General features: G+C 43.7%; 1 protein-coding gene and 1 long non-coding RNA gene across 5 annotated transcripts in view; one reads left to right on the top strand and one right to left on the bottom strand.

The window, feature by feature from the left end:
* Nucleotides 1-19,717, top strand: part of LOC147431402 (uncharacterized) — a 182,622-nt gene that overhangs the window by 68,781 nt on the left and 94,124 nt on the right. The window lies entirely within an intron of this gene.
* Nucleotides 1-19,717, bottom strand: part of LOC147431403 (Calcineurin-like metallo-phosphoesterase superfamily protein) — a 133,891-nt gene that overhangs the window by 69,343 nt on the left and 44,831 nt on the right. Inside the window, exons 2-6 of one of the 3 annotated variants that reach the window (XM_086494018.1) lie at nucleotides 16,711-16,761; nucleotides 16,587-16,608; nucleotides 8,802-8,916; nucleotides 7,100-7,135; nucleotides 6,656-6,688 (exon numbers count right to left, since the gene is read on the bottom strand). In XM_086494018.1, the coding sequence (XP_086350144.1) occupies nucleotides 6,656-6,688; nucleotides 7,100-7,135; nucleotides 8,802-8,916; nucleotides 16,587-16,608; nucleotides 16,711-16,761 (257 nt within the window). Of the gene's footprint in view, nucleotides 1-6,655; nucleotides 6,689-7,099; nucleotides 7,136-8,801; nucleotides 8,917-16,586; nucleotides 16,609-16,710; nucleotides 16,775-19,717 lie in introns of all 3 variants that reach the window. The other 2 variants (XM_086494020.1, XM_086494019.1) reach the window with 2 other exon arrangements.

Here is a 19,717-nt window from a genome sequence, read left to right as displayed (position 1 = left end):
CAAGAAGAACGTTGTGGCTGATGCCTTGTCAAGGAAGCCACAAATTTCAGCTGTGCCAATTCCTTATCATCATGAACTTCATGATATGAGAGAACAGTATGCAAATGATGAAGATTTTGCAAGGGTCTTCGAGCAGCTAATGGATGGACAACGTCATGAACACTATCTTCTCAAAGATGGGTTCATGATGATGCATGGCAGATTGTGTGTCACAAAGCCATTGCGATGCAAAGTTATGGAAGAGAGTCATGTCCCACCGTATGCAGGGCATTGTGGTATCGATGCTACAGTTAAAGCGGTTGAGACATTCTTCTATTGGCCTACATTGGGAAGAGATGTGGATGCCTTTGTGCGAGAATGCCTAATTTGCCAGAAGGTCAAGTTTGACAGGCAAAAGGCACCAGGGTTATTGCAACCACTACCCATTCCAGATAAACCATGGGAAAGTATTGCTATGGATTTTATGTTTGATCTTCCGAGAACGCAGACAGGAAACGATGGTATTTGGACCATTATTTGCAGATTCAGCAAACAGGCTCATTTTATTCCTATCAAGAAGAAGATAAAACCAAATCAGATGGCACGCTTGTTTATGAGCAATATTTTCAAGTATCATGGCATGCCACAGTCGATTGTTAGCAACCGTGATCCACGCATGACAAGTTTGTTCTGGAGAGGCTTGTTTGAGAATATGGACACAACGCTCAAATTCTCTTCATCATTTCATCCTCAAACAGATGGGCAGTCAGAAGAGGCAAATTCTATTGTCCTAGATTTGTTGAAGTGCTATGTGTCAGAGCATAAAGGAAAGTGGGAGCAGTATTTGCCATTGGTGGAGTATGCATACAATAATACAGTGCATTCATCAACTGGCAAGGCACCTTTTGAGATAGTTGAAGGTGGCAAGAAAGTTCCTCCCATACTGCATACAAAGGACAAGATATTTGAAGCAGACAAGTATGTTCAGGACATGGATGAAATGTACAAGAAGGTCAAAGTGGCCTTAGAAAAGACTCAGGCAAAGCAAAAGAAAGCAGCTGATCGTCACCGTCGTGAAGTGGTATTTTCACTTGGTGATTGGGTGCTTCTACGCTTTGAAAAGGCAAGGTTAAAAAAGATGAAGGGCAAGGAAAGACTGTTTCCAAAGCTCAGCATGCGTTACTATGGGCCTTTTCAAGTGTGCGACATAATCGGTGATGTTGCATATAGGATGAAATTGCCTGACAGTTGGAAGATTCACAATGCGTTTCATGTGAGTCTTCTCAGACCCTATGTGGGTGATGTGCCAGAAGATATGCCAGCTGAAGATCAGCCGGAAGTCGAGGAACTTGACGAGATCTTGGTCCCTGAACAGATTTTGACACACAAAGAAAGGAAAGTGAAAGGCAAGGTTGCTAGGCGTTACTTGGTAAAGTTCAGAAACTATCCACCAATGGATGCTAAGTGGATGGAAGAAGGTGAACTTGCAGAGTCACCAACTGTGTTATCACTTTACCTTGAAGCCTTCGATTTGCAACCTACCTTGACCCCTTGAGTTTCAAAGCTACATGGATTGTCAGTGTGACAATGGCTTCTGAAACAAATGATGTACATGGTATTTAAAGTGAGCTCAAATGAAATACCTGTTACATGAATGTTAGAGCTGTACAGATTGTCAGTTTGGCAATTGCTCTTATGGAATGTCCAAAAGTTTGGTTAGTGCTATAGAAGTGAGTATTTCTTGTTAATTTGTCAAGGATACATTAATTGCTTCTATTGAAGGGTACATGTGTAACTGCATTCTTAAACTGTCGGTTTGGGTATGCTCGAAAGTGTTACGGGATCCAACGTGTACTATAAGACAGTGGCAAAATGTGCAGCTACCATTTTGTCATTGGAAAGTTAGTGACTCAAAGCAATGGCAGAGTGCACAGCTACCACTATGTCATTGGGACAGGGTTCACACGCAGGCAATACATGTGTCGACGAGGTGTTGAATACACCAGGGTTGACAATGAGCATGTATGTGTCGTATATGTGTCGACAGGTGTTGAATACATCAGTGTTGACTATGAGCATGTACGACATAGATGCAAACGAGGACGTTTGAGATTTCAAGAGGGGGGTATGTCACCAGCGTGTGACTACTATCTATCCTTTTTGTTGATTTCTTTCTTATTATTTATTTACTTTCACTTTTTGGAAACACCCCTCGGGAAATCTAACTGCCCTGCATTGCATAGCTAGTGTGGAAATGTTCAGAGGGAGTCCAGGCCTGAGGGCAAAAGAGCACTAAGGTTGGACAAGGACTATGGTTAGCCAAAGTGGGGTCATTGACTAGCCAAAGTGGAATCCTTTGCTACAGAGACTACACTTCAGTTTTGGGTATGCCTGCAGTGTACAAAGGGGGTCGGATAACCTAGAAAGATACAATGGCAGCATCTCCTAAAATTTAGGGAACTGCTATTTTGGGACCTGAAAATGTGTTTGCGTCATTACCTCCGGAATGACAAGGGGAACATTTTCTTACTCTGCCGTGAAGTCAACTGGGCAACCAGTTGGGAGATTTTTAGGCGGCAACCCCCAAACGGGAAAATGCTTGTAAATGTGCCAAGTGGCACCTTCTGGTGCACTTTCCTCATGCAACAAGAAGTGGCGCTGAATTTTAAACTCGGAGAGGCTCATTTTCAGTTTTTGTCACAGGTTAAGAGCTATGGAGTGCTTGCTTTCCCTCCTATGTACAGTGCGGTGCCAAGAGTGATGCCCTGCACGCTACGCACTGCCCTCTCTCTCCCCTATGGCAGTATGTTATGCCCCACTAGTGGGCTCTTCATTTGACCAATGTACAGTTGTGTGGGTTCATGCGCGATTGCCGAGGCAAGAGCCTCTTGCACAGGTACTAGATTAGCTAGCGGCTAATCCCCCGCAGGTACAAGTGATTCGGAGAGGTTTCACGCTCGAAATCTCGTCCGATTCAAAGGGGCAAGTAGCCCTACAGGTGCGGGAGCTTGAGGACTTGCTACGGATGCGACCGGCACACGAAATAGAGCCCGAAACAGTAAATTACAGCCTGCTGTGTATTTTTGCAGGTTTAGGGTTTTGGCCCTAAACGGACTCTAATACCCCCAGGAAGTTCGGGGACGCAAGGAGACCGCTGTACAGGCGATCTGGCGCATTTTCAGGGCTGAAAACAGAGAATTCAGCATGCTGCAGATTCTCGCCAGGTTTTGCAAAGTGCCCGTATGCGTCGGGAAAGTCATTTAATGCATGGGAATACTGACCGTGAAGGGTTCTAGTACAGTTATGCTGCCGAAATCAGGCCAGAACAGTCAAAATTCAGCCAAGGTTGTGCGGGGTAGCTTGGAAAGAACCACAGCGTTTATTCCCTCTTTTAAACAATAAAGAAATACCGAAAGGGGCGCCTAAGTTAGGGGCCAATCTCGTGTCGGTCTTCTCATATAGGTGCATTCTAGCATCTGTATCCCATTCCCCTCTCTTGTGTCATTATAGCACAGGTAGAATAGACGACTAATAATGGGTGAAAGCTAAATAAAGGTTTGAAGTAAAGTCTACCGCCCTTTTTGGATTGAACAGGCCGGTTACAATACCCACATTCATACCAAAGGCACCCTCATTGACAGGGCGATTGAGCTTAGGAAATCGAGACGACCACGACCGAGATGCAGAAGTACACTTCACTGGAGGAGACTACAACAAAGGATTAGAAGCATAACAGATTCACCACTTTTGTATCAGTTTGGTCTCATAGGTCATTCTGGCCTTTTGAAGACGTTAATATGACATTTCATTTCATTTCATTTCTCTCTCTCTCTCTCTCTCTCTCTCTCTCTCTCTCTCTCTCTCTCTCTCTCTCTCTCTCTCTCTATAAGCGCCGAGGGCCAGATTGATGCACAGGCTACTGAAGTTGGGAGTACCCACAGAGATCATATGGGGGATCATGGCTTTATACGGCTCAGTGACTGGCCAGGTACGCACTCTTGAGGGGATTTCTGACATTGTTCATTCCACTATTGGAGTGAAGCAGGGGTGTCCTTTGTCCTCTACACTTTTTGGTATTTATGTAGATGAGGTCTCTGACTACATTGACAGAGAGGGTGACAGAGGAGCTCAGCTAGCAGGGACATGGATCCCTTTATTATTATATGCTGATGATATTGTGTTGATATCAGAGTCGCCAGAGGGCATGCAGAGACAGTTAGATGCATTGCACAACTTTGCAGAGGATAGTGGACTGTCTGTGAACCTTGGTAAAACCAAGGTTATGGTGTTTAACACCACACCACAATGGGTCAAGAGATCGGCACCTACACTCGTATATGGTCAGGACACTGTGGAGTACACAAACGAATATACATATCTGGGGGTGGTATTCATGGGACCGAGGTTTACTCTGAGGAGAGCAGCAGAGACTAGACTGTCTAGAGCCTATGCGGCATTGGGAGGGCTAGAGAGGATGTGTTCGCAGGTTCAATTTCAAGAACCACGAACAAAGCTATGGCTCTTTGATACTTTGGTTGCTTCAGCTATGCTTTATGGGGTCCAAGTTTGGGGACCGTCTGTGAATCATGACAGTTGGAGGAACATGGAGAGACCCTTGGTATTTATGATATCCCGGATGATTAGAGCCAAGAAATCCGTACCACATGCGATTATTCGAGCGGAGGTAGCCGCCCCTCCTATTGAGATTGAGGCTCTTACTAGATCAGTGTCCTTTATGCACAGTCTATGAGATACACATAGAGGCAGATATACTAGATTGGCTCTTGAGTCTTCTAGACAGTTAGCGATGCAAGGAGATGCATCATGTTGGTATGCGCAGACGACCTCATGGTTTCAGAGGCATGGTCTCAGCATGGATAGATTGCCTCCTTTTCAGTATTCCCTAGATGCACCCTCCCTGCCAGTCACACGGACGGAGATCACTAGACTCATTCGGCAGGATCTAATACAGTTGGACACCAGGAGGACATGGGTAGAGCCGATGCAGGAGTTGGGCACGAAGATGCCTTTTTACAAAGAGCACCTTCTCCAACTTTCGGGAGATGGGTTTGTGACTCGTCCGAGCTACATGGACACTCATTTTTCTCATGGTCTGCGATGTGCTATTGGTCAGATTCGCACATCCTCACACCAGCTAGAGACTGAGACGGGTAGATTCAGAGGGATACCGCTGGAGTCTAGGATATGTCAACTATGCGGTAGAGAGCCAAAGACAGAGCTACACTACATATGCCACTGCACTGTGTATTATGAGATACGAGGGCGCTTCCATTGCTTATTCAGGGAGGGTTTTGGACCCCTAGATAGAGTCATGAGGTATCAGGATCAGAGATGCCTTGGCTTATATCTACTTGAGCTACACCGACATAGAGATAGTCTGTTGAGGAGACATGGAGCTCGACAGTCGTAGAGACAGATCACAGACTTCTTTGGATTGAGGGAGCCAAGAGACCAACCACCAGCACAAGGTTGTACCCGCATTCATACGAGAGGCACCCTCATTGACAGGGCGACTGAGCTCGGGAGATTGAGACGACCACGGCCGAGACACAGGAGCACACTCCATCGACGGAGACTCCAACAGAGGATCAGAGGCATTCTAGCACGACACCCAGATTGTCATTGAAGGCCTATTCTACATTTTCACATTTCACACTCATTTTCAGTTTTCATTTTTACTTTCAGTACTTTTTGTACTTGTACTTCAGACGTATTAGATTCACCACTTTGTATCTGATGGTCTCATAGGTCATTTTGGCCTTTTGAAGACGTTAATATATCATTTCATTTCATCTCTCTCTCTCTCTCTCTCTCTCTCTCTCTCTCTCTCTCTCTCTCTCTCTCTCTCTCTCTCTCATTAATAGTGTAATTACCAATGATATCAAGATGAATGCTAGTCTCGTCGATCCACCCTAGCCCAACCCATAGTTAGAAGTTACACACAATGGCAAAGGGAGGTTGCATATCCACATGTTACCCCTGTTTGCCAAATAGAAGAGGTTGGAGCATTTGCAAATGGCTCTCCTCTTGTGAGGCCATCAAACCGTGCAATGGTCATTCCCCCCACCCGTTTTCTCACTGTCATCCCGCACATTGCTAAGTAGTTCAAGCACTAGAAAGAACCAGGGCAACTATGCCCATGTTATATACCACATGTTTCCCTGTAGAAAAACCTTGTGTGTGATGTGGTAAGACCAACGAGACCCCAGTGACTAATGGAAGACAAAAGAGGTCTTCAAAAAAAATAATTCTGCTTCTTTTTGAGATGAGCACTTATTTATCTTCTAAGTTACATTGCCCATCTGCCTTGCGTGCATAAGAGGGCAGATGAACTATTAAGCTAGTCTATGTACAAGTGCTCTCATTTACAAGTTTCACAAAACCTGAGCTTTATCTTACCAACCAATAAAGTGAAAGCTGAAACAAGGATCTCGGGTCTTTGACATGCATTCTGATAGGTTTGACCGAAAATTATTTTGAGGTGTTTTGCACCCCAAGATAGCCTGTTTATAATTATTTTTATGGTATGGCAGTAGTATCAAAGTATTTATGGCCCACATTTCTAAACAAACATGTGCACAAGATTCATGTGTAAGGAGGGGTAAAGGACTTATAACTTTTGGCTTAAAGAGTGGAAATTAGAGTAGCTTTTTACCTTTGAAGCTGAGCGTCCACTGCATTACATTCACTGTGAATAAACAAGATCATTAATAGATTTCAGAAGATGCCTTACCTCAAGAATCCAGTCATCAAAACTCCAGCCGGAAAAAAAAAAAAAAACAGCTAAGGTCTGTAAATATGAATACAAAATTGAGCAACAGGTGAGCATTCACAGTGAACAGATGGACATTATAAGATTCTGGCAACCAATACTAATCAAAACCTTTGGAGCACAATAAAGAGTGAATCGAGCAAGCAAATTATTCCCACCAAAGCAGCTAGTATCAAGCAAGTGTGACAAGAAATCACTAACACGGTGAGCTTTAAATGCATTTTATGCGACAAATAACTAATACAAAATTTATCACAAACTTATGATTGGGAGATGATCATAGTAATCACAGCTAGCCCATCAGAACAGTACGTTAAGGTGGTTTACCTTTTGCACGGAGAGTAGCCAGGACTTACATCCTGCCTGGGAAAGAAAGATCAAGATTACAAATTTGAAGCATGTGTTACGAAGCAATATAACATGCAAAGCCTTAAGCAATCAATGTTTTTGTGCATCAGAATTTCTCAATAAAAAATTTATTTACTAGAAATTGAATGTCTTTTAAATTATTACAGAAAGAGAGAAAAAAAGAAAGAAAGTTATCTTAACGTCTCCAAAAGGCCACAATGGCCCATGAGACCATAACTAAGTACAGCTAATTTTGGTATCTCTCACCAACAAGAAACGAAGTACAATCCTTCCCTAGCTAGAATAAAGATAAAAGGCTCTTGCATGACTCTAGAGCTGTGGGCTGCAAATCGCAAAGGCCTCACATCTTTGGCTTCTGTAGTTTGTTCAGCGTCAGGTTATGAGAAGAAGACAAGAAGAGAAGTATAATCTCCTGCTCCGTGCCTTCTCCTCGATCTTCAGTGTGAAGATGTAGTCAATGGTAGAGAAAGCTCATACAAAGCTAGCCAATCCCTATCGAGGTAAGCCAGCATATGAGCTCAGCTCTCCCTTCCATCTGAATTACAGAAATCTGTTGCTCACAGAACGAAAGTGTATGCCCTGTACTTGCAATGCTCATGATGACCTGGATCTCCATTACTAGATGCTCCATATCTTGAGAATAGAGTTGGAGGAAGGAGGGACGTCTTGTGTAGAGAGGATGTATGATGTGTGGTTCATGCAGTCTAGAGAGTTGCAGATGCATGGATAAAGTGAGCACATGTTGACTTAAAAATCTTCACAATATGCTGTTTTCCCTATAGCTTTGAGGAATTACCCCCCAATCATGTGTACAAATCCCCATTACCCATACAATGATTTTCAAATGCACTATGCCACACACCATCATGCCATCATGCAAGGTGACCACAACAGGTAGATCTCAAAATCAAGAAGTTGGAAAAATTTAGCATAGCCCCATCATAGGGAATGGCCACATGAGATGCAAATGCATATTTGGTATGAGGAAGGCATACACAACAACCCCACAAGGTCCAAAATTGGAATTGTCAATCTGGATGTGACACGGGTGCCCCATCATCTTGGCTTTCTAGACATCAACTAGAGTAGGTGAGGGCATGGGGGCATTCCTCATCATGTATGCATCATCACTACAAAGCCAGAGTCTCAAAAACTCAAGTCTAAGTGGGACCCACAGCTCATCAACACAACCTGAAATTGACATATTGGGCTCTAGCAGGCAAACAATGTGCAAACTTGAAGAACCAAGACCCAGGTGATACTAAGCAATGCAAGGGAGACACGTCTATATAGTCAAAGTGCAAGAAAAGTTCAAAGCTTTGTCCATTTTCATGGTTCATGAGTCCAATATACATATTCCTTCCTGTCTGTTCCTTCCGTGGGCGTCTCCTGTAAACCCTCCTGTGAGAACTGCCAATATGGTTTGGCAGGCTCTTTTTTCCTCTTATGTCTGGAAACTCAACAATAAGGCATGTGCTTTGCTGGCAATCCTACCCGCTCTCCACACATCTATTGATACTAAAATGCAATCTAGAAAGCAAGGTTTACATATCTTCTTCTATATATTTCAAAATTTCAAACAAACAAATTCGTCTAGCAAACTACTTTTCCAAAATCTATAACACTGTATTGTGAGATGTGCTGACATGACAAAATTTACCTCGAAAACAACTCTGCTGTATACCAACAATCATGATTTCCCAATATGGCAGCCTTTAGAAAGTTCAACTTGCTGATAGAATGTACAAGCTCCACATTTTCATCTCCAAAATCGCCTGTAAATTTACATAATCAAGACACTGATCCCAAATAAAGACAAATATTTTCATACAATACAATTAAAGCAAGCAAAAATATTCTATAACATGCACAAGTAGAACTTGCCTGACTTTGAGATTACAAGATCCTTGGTGTTATACACAGTTGAGAGATGTGAAATTAACTTACCTAAATGATGCCTCTGTGCTCACTCTCTCTCACGTAACACACTCGAGGCGGGAGAGCTTTAACCCTCGGTAGTTGAACTCAACACGATTAAAGAACAAGTGCAGGCCATCAAAGAAGGCTAGGAGCAGCACATAGAAATGACGACTTCGTGGGTGGGTGTTATTACAAAGACCCAACAAAAAGCGGACGAGGCCAAGAAATGGATTGAGATCTCCAAGAAAGGAAAAGGCAAGGAAACAACTCCCACACCCACCATCATTAACCTGACACTAAAGAAGAGCAAAGGAAGCATGTGCATGCCTTACACCTTAGGATTTGTGGCCTCAAAGACCGAGATAATGTTGATGAAGAGGTAAAATAACTCATCACTATAATGGGAATTAATGAGCCGATGCATACGGGGGCCTGGAGAGTGGGCAATAAGAAAAGTGGAAGTAAGGGGAAAATCTCAAAGGAAAGGGCACTTATCCTTAGTTTCCCCTCCATGGAAGCGAAGAAAGACTTTTTGAAGAAGAGACCAACTCTTAAGAAGACGGGCATCTCTCTTGGAGATGACCTCACGCTCTCACAGATTGCTCATATGCAGGAAGTAATGCCGGATATTAGAGCAGCAAGGGAAAAAGGTAAGATTGCTTTTTACCGAGATGGAAGGGTGGTAATATTGGAGCGACACTCCGCATGACGGTGCGAGACCTATGGAAACACACTAAAGATGGCAGCATGGAATTGTAATGGGTCACTTCGCTAGATGTAGGGGCATTTGAGGACAGCTTTAAGGGGAGAGACATCGTCTTTTACTCAGACACACACCAAGCACCAGGATAGACTATGCCACATGTGAATGAATATAGGTGGGAGACAGCTTGTCGAGCAGAGACGAGGTCAGAGCACAGGGGTAGAGGGTCAAGAGGAGTAGGAGTCCTATTCAGAGAGGAGCTACAACCGCTTGTGCACATTGTCTAGAGAGATGATCATGCCAGATACATGTGGGTGAGACTCAGGGCTGAGACAGGCAGATTCTTATACATTGCTATATGTTACTTTGCCCCTAACACATCAATGTATGCCGCACCTAGAGGACAGTCCCCTTTCTTGGTATTAGATGAGGATATATGGGAGTTCTCTAGAGGTGGTGACATCATTACCAAATTGAACCGGAATAGCAAACACTTAAACTTGAAATAGAGAACACCCCACAATAGATACGAGACACAAAGTGGCGGAGTTTCACTCCCAGAAGCATTGCCCCCAAAGTTTGGCGCCTCAATCGGTACTTCTTGTTATATGAAATAATCCAAAGAGTACAACTGCCAAGGAGTCACCTTGCAGATGTGCAACCATTCACTGATTTGGCCGAAGTGACCCCAAGGCTTATATTTATAGCATTGTGGCCTCAAAGAAGTTGATAGAAAAGCAATTGCTCCAAAAGTTGTATGGCCAAGAAGCATTTATGTCATGGGAGTTTGTAATTCCTAGTCTGCAGGTAGCTTCACAAGAAGGTTGGGATGATAACCCTTTAATTGAGCATTTAATATCCTTGAGAGGTAAGATGAAGAAAGACAATTGGCTGTGCAAAATGCACTTGTGGAGAAAGATAGGAGAAAGAAATGGTTTGACCGTCATTTAAAGAACAAGGATATCAAGGTTGGAGATAAAGTTCTTATGTATGGAGTACGTAACGAGAAGAAAAAGTTGAAATATGCGGGAAAAGAACCATATAGAGTATGCAAAATCACCCACAAGGTACCATTTGTGTGGAAAGTCTTGATGGAGTTGAAACCATTGGATTCCTCAATGGGAGTAAATTTAAAAGATACTATGATCCTTTAAGCCAAGACGAGCTACGTGCCATCCATCAAAAAAAGGCAACCAAGGCACAAGCAGAATTGAAAAAGATACAAGCTCAAGCTGAGGCTAAGGAGCAACAGCAACGTATTAGACGCCAACGAGAGGCAAACCTTGGAGTTATACATGCATTTCACGTTGAAACAGAGGATGATGGGTTGGACTCTGACACACCTCTACGATACCCTATTGAGTTAAATAGCGCATATGGAAAAGTGCTATATAACACCATATTAGACACATGTGCTAAATATAATATGCTATCATATGGATTGTGGTGTCAGTTAGGAAAGCCATCTCTATCTGAGAGTACCATCCAAGTCAAGAGTATCAACAAGAAAAAAACTACGGTTTTTGGAAACTGGCACACTTCTGTCAGTTATGACAACGAGGTTGTAGCTCAAGACTTTTTGGTCATGCCTACTGGAACTAAGAAAGGCAATATATGTCACGTGACACATCCAATCCTATGTGTCCGTGGACAAACTACAGCATGACCACCGTTCAGTTCAGTCAAGTCAGATGCATATCCTCTAGTTGCACACAACATCATCATCAGATTTCCATCAGAACCCATCAGGAGCATTTTTACAGTGCATAGACCTATTTTCCCTATTTTTGACATTTTTCACTTATTATTTTTAAGTGACTTTTGTTGGAAACTAGGTAAGGCAATTTCGCTAAGCAAGTATATCAAGAAACCTAGCGCTAGCACTTTCTGGCAGAAGAGGCAGCAGGAGCTTTGGTTCAACAAGCACCTTCTCAACAGGACCCCCCAGCAAGGCCTAGCGTTTTTGCAACACAGCAGAGACATTGGCGTTTTTGCATCAGATCAGCCAGCGTTTTTGCACTTGCAGATTCTCGACGACAGTAGACAGCAGGTCAGCCCTAGCGTTAGCAGATTCCCCACAGAAGACAGCAGAATTCAGCCCTAGAGTTTTTGGAGCAGCAAGACATTCAACGTTTTGCAATTCCATCGCGACAGATTCAGCCCTAGACTCAGCGTTTTCAGTTTTCAGCAGTCAGACATCGCAGAAGAAGTCCCGAACCTCGCAGATCTCGCCTTCCCGCAGCAGTTCCTCGCTGCACCGTGGGATCCATCAAAGTTTGCAATTTCAGCCCGGAAAACGCAGATTTCAGCGCGTCGTCGTCATACTGTCCTCATCGACATTGTCACTGACATAGAGTCAGAATTCAGCAGATAAAGATTTGCAGATTTCAGCCCTTAGCATTTTCAGATTTAAGCCCGTCTCGTTGTCGTCGTCTTCATCGTCGTAGACATCGTTGGCAAGTCCAAGCATTGTAGAGATTTGTGCAATCATAAGTAGACTACTCTCGCCATAGAGAGTGGGGCCTTCGGAGGAGGGTTTGACAACATTCTGGTGTTGTATTCTTCTCTCTCTATCTCTCAGTCTCAGCACCTTCATTCACAGTGTTCATCCATTTTGTTTGTGTCCATTGCACTCTATCACTAAAGGAATGGAAGGCTCTCCCTTCCGTGAGTAAAAGGAACCCTTGAGTACAGTTCAGAGCACTCATCTTGAGTGTAGTTCAACATTCACTTCCGCTACACATTACATTGGTATCAAAGCTTTGGCAATGTTTTGTATCACTCAAGGAAAGAACCACAAGAATCACAAGAATTTTTTTTGCTTGTTGTGGTCGCACATAACCCAAGTCCTCTTGGGCATGTCGATTCCTAATCGTGTTTTTGAAGAGTGACAGGAGACCCAAGAAAGAAGGGCTTGTCCAGCCTCCCTTGTGCCTCTTTTCACTCATTGAGAGGGGACCGTGCACTTAGCGGCTGGCCAATCGACGTGAGGTGGGAAAAAGAAACCTTGGGGTGAGTGCAAGGCTGCCAAGGGGTGCGCCCGCGGAAAAGAGCAGAACTCGGGTGAAGAGAAGATCCTTCTCTAACACAGATTGCAAGTGAAAGAAGAACTGCAAGAACCTCAAGTACCTCAAGACCCTCAAAACCCTCAAGAACCCCAAGAACCCAAGTTCCTCGTGAACTTAAGAACCCAAGACTTCAGTGGATGGTCATCACTCGAAGCGGAATGGATACTTCGCTTGGAGGTGGTGAGCATGAAAGTGGCGAAGAAGAATTTTCCCCACCAGGAGGTTTTTCCAACCCTCTCCCTTCCCCATCTACGCTAAGGATTTCACTAACTCCTATGGAGGAGTTGAAGCAGTTGTTTATGGAAAGGAAGTTAGAACGAGAAGAAAGAAGAGCAGCCATAGATCGTGAATCCGCAGAAAGAAGGACAGCCATAGATCGTGAATACGAAGAAAGAATGGCAGCCATAGAGCGTGAGCACGAGCAAGCATGCTCGAAGCCAAAGCACGAGAAGCAAAGTTGGATCGCGAGAACAAAGAAAGAGAAGCAGAATTTGATCGCGAGAACAAAGAAAGACAAGCAGCATTTGATCGTGAGAACAAAGCAAGACAAGATGAACGACCAACACATGAAAGAGTTGTTGCGACTTTTTTCTATTGTGCAGGCGTAGTTTGATCAGAATCAAAAAAGGAGACTCTCAGTCTCTTCTTCTCCAAAGCACGACACACATGATTTGCATGATAAGGATAAGCATGATGATTTGAATGATGATGATAAGCATGATGATTTGAATGATAATGACAAGCATGATGATTGGCATGAAGATGATGTGATTGTTCACAAGGATGATGTGTTAGTTGATACTTTCTCTAGTGAAGCTAACCTCATTGCAATCACGAAGGACCGATCTTGGCTCTTGAGTCGAGGTCCAAAGAACCCCCTCAGGAAGATTCGATCAATCAAGAAGAACCGATCTTGGCCCTCGAGCTTAGGTTCCAAGAACCCTCACAGGAAGTATTATGTGTTCGAGTGATTAGTCAGCACGCATTGTTTGAGTGTTTCATTCGTGATCGTTTCCTGTATTTTAGTCAGCATCTTTATGTGATCCGTTTCCAAAGGCATGCCATATTGTACATTGAGCACGATTCACTCATGAATGAGCACGGATGTATGCGGATTACTCGTGAAAAGATGAAATGTTTGCATTCAAGGAATTCACATTCCATGTCTCTTCCTTGGCATGACACAGTTTCCGAAAAAGTACAAGAAAGATTGAGTATCAAGCATAGGCATTTCCATTGTGTTTTGCCACAGTTGATTGATTTAGATCAAAAAGTCAAGATTCGATCTCATTGTTTGCGTGTGTTGGATGAACGGTTTGGCACTCCGTCTCTATGTTCATCTAAATTGCATGCACAGTCTTTAGAGAAGACAAGAGCTTTTCTAGTCACTTTACATGGAATGGATATGGTCATGTTTTTGTGTTGAAAGGGGTTTCAAGAATTTTCAACCATGGAGATTCTTGAAGAAGGTAGACGCATGACTATGGACAAAGATGAAGCATTGAAGGAGCCATAGATGACTTTGTGTCGCTTTCGGCGCGGCCCAAAGAAGCAAGCTTTGCAGACCTTTATGAAGTTCAAGTATCGCACGACCCACACCTCAGTTTGGGCCGGCGAAGAGTCCTTTCGAGGATTCCGGATGTTGTTGGCGATCTCCCTCAAAGCTATACAGTTCGGTACCAGTATCTCACTTTGAAAAGGAGGGGATGTCACGTGACACATCCAACCCTATGTGTCCGTGGACAAGCTACAGCATGACCAGGGTTCAGTTAAGTCAAGTCAGTCTAGAATAGGAAGTGATCTGGCACTTTTGTGAGTCTATTCGCAGACCGTGCATATCCAGACACTTAGATTAGATGCATATCCTCTGGTTGCACACAATATGATCATCAGATTTCCATCAGAACCCATCAGGAGCATTTTTACAGTGCATAGACCTATTTTCCCTATTTTTGACATTTTTCACTTATTATTTTTAAGTGACTTTTGTTGGAAACTAGGTAGGGTAATTTTGCTAAGCAAGTATATCAAGAAATCTAGCGTTAGCACTTTCTGGAAAAAGAGGCAGCAGGAGCTTCGGTTCAACAGGCACCTTCTCAGCAGGACCCCCCAGCAAGGCCTAGCGTTAGCAGATTTCCCACAGAAGACAACAGAATTCAGCCCTAGTGTTTTTGGAGCAGCAGGACATTCAGCCGTTTTGCAATTCCATCGCGACAGATTCAGCCCTAGACTCAGCGTTTTCAGTTTCAGCAGTTGGACATCGCAGAAGAAGTCCCGAACCTCGCAGATCTCACCTTCCCGCAGCAGTTCCTCGCCGCACGGTGGGATCCATCGAAGTTTGCAGTTTCAGCCCGGAAAACGCAGATTTCAGCATCTGCGTTTTCAGCACGTCGTCGTCGTACAGTCGTCATCGACATCGTCACTGACATAGAGTCAGAATTCAGCAGATAAATATTTGCAGATTTCAGCCCTTAGCATTTTCAAATTTCAGCCCGTCTCATCGTCGTCGACATCGTAGGCAAGTCCAAGCATTGTAGAGATTTGTGCAATCATAAGTAGACCGCTCTCGCCATAGAGAGTGGGGCCTTCGGAGGAGGGTTTGACAATATTCTGGTGTCGTATTCTTCTCTCTCTATCTCTCAGTCTCAGCACCTTCATTCACAGTGTTCATCCACTTTGTTTGTGTCCATTGCACTCTATGACTTGCATACAAATCAGCTAGTATATTCCAAGCCTCTTTTGTTGTTTTTGTCAAGCAAGTAAATGGGATTATAGAATGTTTCATAAAAACTGCATTAGCCTACGTATCTCTACATCCCACTCAGCTTGCTCAATGATAGGCAAAACAATCTAGTTGAAAAACTATTATAACCTACAACATCCTTAATAGACCTTATATCCATACAAGGCAAACGGACACCAAGGGCTTGCACAACGTCCTTTGCAACCAAGACATGTTGCATCATGTATGTCCACTATGGGTAGTTGTCTTTGTCAAATTTGTCTTTAATAGACAACATGTAGAAAACGTCATTGTTGTGGAAAATGCCATTGTTGTCGACCATGGCTAGCCATTGTAGCTAATGCAAAAATTTCCTAAAAAGAAAACAAATAGCAGAAAACCAATGAGTGCTAAATAGCACAACCCCTAAACTATAGAATGCCTCTTTTGAAGAGTTCTGCATTATCATAATTTTGCACAAAAGGACAAAAGCACCTGCAGATGGAGGTCAAAATGTGCCCAAATCAATATTCTAAAACCAGAGAGCTCCACAACGCTGCACGAAGTATATGTTGTGCAGTGAATGCTCACCAAAGATCACCTCAATCTAAAAAAGCAAGGAAAGCATTGAATCATCCAAACTTTTTGCAGGTTACAACAACCAATCAAATCATTATTGTAAATACTCATGTTCAGAAAAACCACCTACAAGCTTTAATTTGCTAATTCGCGTAAGGTTGGAAAAAGGCCCAAAATCTTATTTTAAAAATAGGAAGTTTCAAATGATGTGTCTGAAGCTTCCATCATGTGTGATGAAGGTTTAAGTAGCTTAAATTCTGTGGTGGTACGCCATTACAAAATGTAGTCAGCAATGGACTAGATTGAGTGAAGATTTAAAAACACACACCAAATAAAACATCTTTTTACCGACAACAAAGTCAAAGTCTACTACCTACCTGTGACTCAGAATCTGAAATTAAACTATCACAAAAATCCAATACAACATTTTACAGAATTTTGATGGAGAAGTACCTGTAAACAAAACCAAATCTGGCTGCATTTGCACGACATCCAACAAAAGCAATGCATCAAATCATTTGCTTGTAGATGTAAGAATAGTACTGAGTAATCATGCAGAAGATGACTTGTTGAGTACCTTCAGCTCTCTCAATGCTCTTGTATCCTCAAAATCATCCCATTGGTCATGCTGAAAGTAGAACCTAACTATTGTGTGAGGGAGATAGCTCTCTCTCTCTCTCTCTCTCTCTCTCTCTCTCTCTCTCTCTCTCTCTCTCTCTCTCTCTCTCTCTCTCGGTGTTGCCCCTTGCCCGGGGGTGTTTGCAGACATAGCCGCCTAACCAGCCCACCCACACAAACCATCCGCCCACATATACACACATACCCCCCCCCCCCCCCCCCCCACACACACACACACACACACACACACACACACACACACACAGAGCCAGCCAGCTGCACCCCTTATTCTCACACATACAACCACACTAACAAATTTCCCTGTATACATACATGATACACATCCATCCACACACACGGCCATTCCTCCCCCATGTGAGCCCTAAAAGAGAACTCAAACACCCCCCCCCCCCCCCCCCCCCAACTTGTGCGCCAAAATGCCAATTATGGCGCCTAAAGAAATAAGCATGGAGGACTCAGAGGAGAAGGTGGGAGCGAGCTCACCAGGCTCAGCCAAGGCAACAAGAAGCTGGTGGACGACCACATCACCACAACCACCCGGGATATGGCCACTAAATTCGCAAAGTGGAGAAGGATTTGGAGGATAAAGAACGGAGAGGGAAGAATGAAACATGAAGTCAATGTCAACACTATCCTCACTACGCTATCCAAGATCGAGAAGTGTCACAACTTAATTGAAATAGAATTTGTACCCTTAGAAATTCTAAGTGTTCTTTATAATTTCTAGTCTCAAAATTGTTTTCCTCTTTGAATTCAAGAAATGTAAATAGTGCATTTAGGATGGCCACCGATGAGTAGTCACAGGTTAAAGTGGATCCACACAATGGGTTAGAACATTGATAATACACACTCCCACCAAGACATTTGAAAGGATGCCTATGACATGTATCTCATGCATATCGGGGTCATACTTGCACATAGAAAGGGCTGATGCCATGAAATGTGGGCTAGATCTGCTAGAAATGACAATTACAATCAATAAGATTCCTCTGATCTAGTTTCCCATGTGACGATTGCTTTCTGCTTTGCCTGCTACCATCATTGGCATCAGTCTAAACCTTCACTTTGCTCTTCACGTCTAACTTCCGAGACCCATGTGAATGAAAGCGTCTTTCATCCCTCTTTGGATGCCTCCTCATGGATTGAGTTGAATGCTAAGAGTCCTAAGCTCCTCAGTGCCTCTCCTTCCAAGGTTAACATATGTCTCCTCATTCTGGGATGATGTCCTTTATCAGAGCTCTGCTCAAATTCTTCAGCCACCGTGTTGATATGATCATGATCCTCAACAAAGATTGTGGTAGGTCTCCTTCCTCTTGTTGATCGTCTTGGCGACATTGCGAATGTTCAGATTACTCTGAATTTCATATGGGAGATAGGTTCTTGTCAAGAGCTTAAGCTCACCACCGTGATCGCCAAAATGATGAGCCGGTAACTCTCAACAACTATTCCAGGTTGGAGATTCAAAGTCAGATGTAAGGTCAGATAGAATGGAGCAACAAATCCACACTTCAAATGATGAGCATCAAGAAATCTGTAAGGACATGGGTCCTATGGGCAAGGCCACCGGCACGGTCGAATAGTGTGTACGCTAGGGGGAGGCTATAAGATAGCACGGTTGGGTGGAGACTAGCACATGTATTACCACCGCCCTTTCATTGGTATCCGAGCTATTTTTGGGAGGAGGCTAAAAGCGGCTTGCATGTGCGTGCGACGCCCTGCTTCTCTCCCACGTTTCGCAGACAGCGACGTCTCCGCTGTGCAGCAAAAAGAAGGCAGGCACAGTTTCCTGTGCGAGTAGCGTATGGACAGACAGCGACAACGACAGCCGACCGCGGGCCGCCCCACCTACGTCCTCCACAAAGCACGACTAAGGCGGGCGGCTAAGGCAAACTCGATCGGCAACTCGACGGCACCGAGGCTCCGAAGGCTTCCGTTGGCATCGTTGGCTGCGCGCGTAGGAAGGCCCGCTTAACCCTTGCATGAAGGAGGGTTGAACCCACCCCATGAGGGTAAGAGGCCAACACTTTACCATTAAGCTATTGGCCCTTGTTGTGTATAACAAAGAAAGATACTCTACTTGTGTTGAAAGGAAAACTAGAAGGAAAGGGAAAGCTTCAAACTTCAAGGAAGTAGTTTCACCCTTCCTTTTCACTTCTTGGAGGAAGGCAAGTTTTCCTCCAAAATTCTTTTTTCTCAAGGAGGTAGCTTCAAAGTGAAGAAAAGCCTTCACAAAAACGACGAGTTTTTGTGAAGAATCATCAAAGGTCTTCTTACAACGAACGACAAGTGAAGTGCTCAAATTCCCGCAAGGCGAGGTTCGCATGCAACGCAAATCGCGGAGCATACAAAACACAAAGACTTCAATTTCTCAAGGTACAAGTTGTCGTTTTTTTTCTCTCTTTGCATTACTGTGTGTTTACCATGGCCAGTGAGAATATCCCACCTACACACACGTTTGATTTTGAGCACGTAGATCAAAATTAGGGCACCACGGGTGCTGCTGACACTAATATGCATGATGATGATGATCTAGGAGATAATGGGCTTGTAGATATGGCTTCCTTCAAGACTTTGGAACATCGCCAACACATACTTGAAAGCAACCTCTCTGCACTCAATGCAAATGTTACCAATCTTACGGAGTTACTTGTGAAATTTATGAATTCACAGACGACTTAAGGAGCCACAAGTGGCACGGTTCAAGGGAACCAAGCTCGCACGACTCAAGGAGTCCAAGAGACAAGTGTTGCAGAAGATGCAGAAGGTAGCAATGCATTACTTAAGAATATCACCATTCCTGAGTTTCACGGGGAAGAGCGTGATCGCAGCAAGGATGCGGTCAATACGTTCTTACACAAATGGAGTGATATTCATAGATTGAGATACACCCCGGATATAAAGACGGCTGTGAAAACAAGTCTATCTCTTAAAGGCAAGGCCTATAA

Source organism: Adiantum capillus-veneris, chromosome 21, assembly GCF_014529385.1.
Source record: "Adiantum capillus-veneris isolate H3 chromosome 21, ASM1452938v2, whole genome shotgun sequence".
Lineage (NCBI taxonomy): Eukaryota > Viridiplantae > Streptophyta > Polypodiopsida > Polypodiales > Pteridaceae > Adiantum > Adiantum capillus-veneris.
The sequence above is the reverse complement of the archived record's forward strand: the minus strand, read 5'-3'. Positions and strand labels throughout refer to the sequence as shown.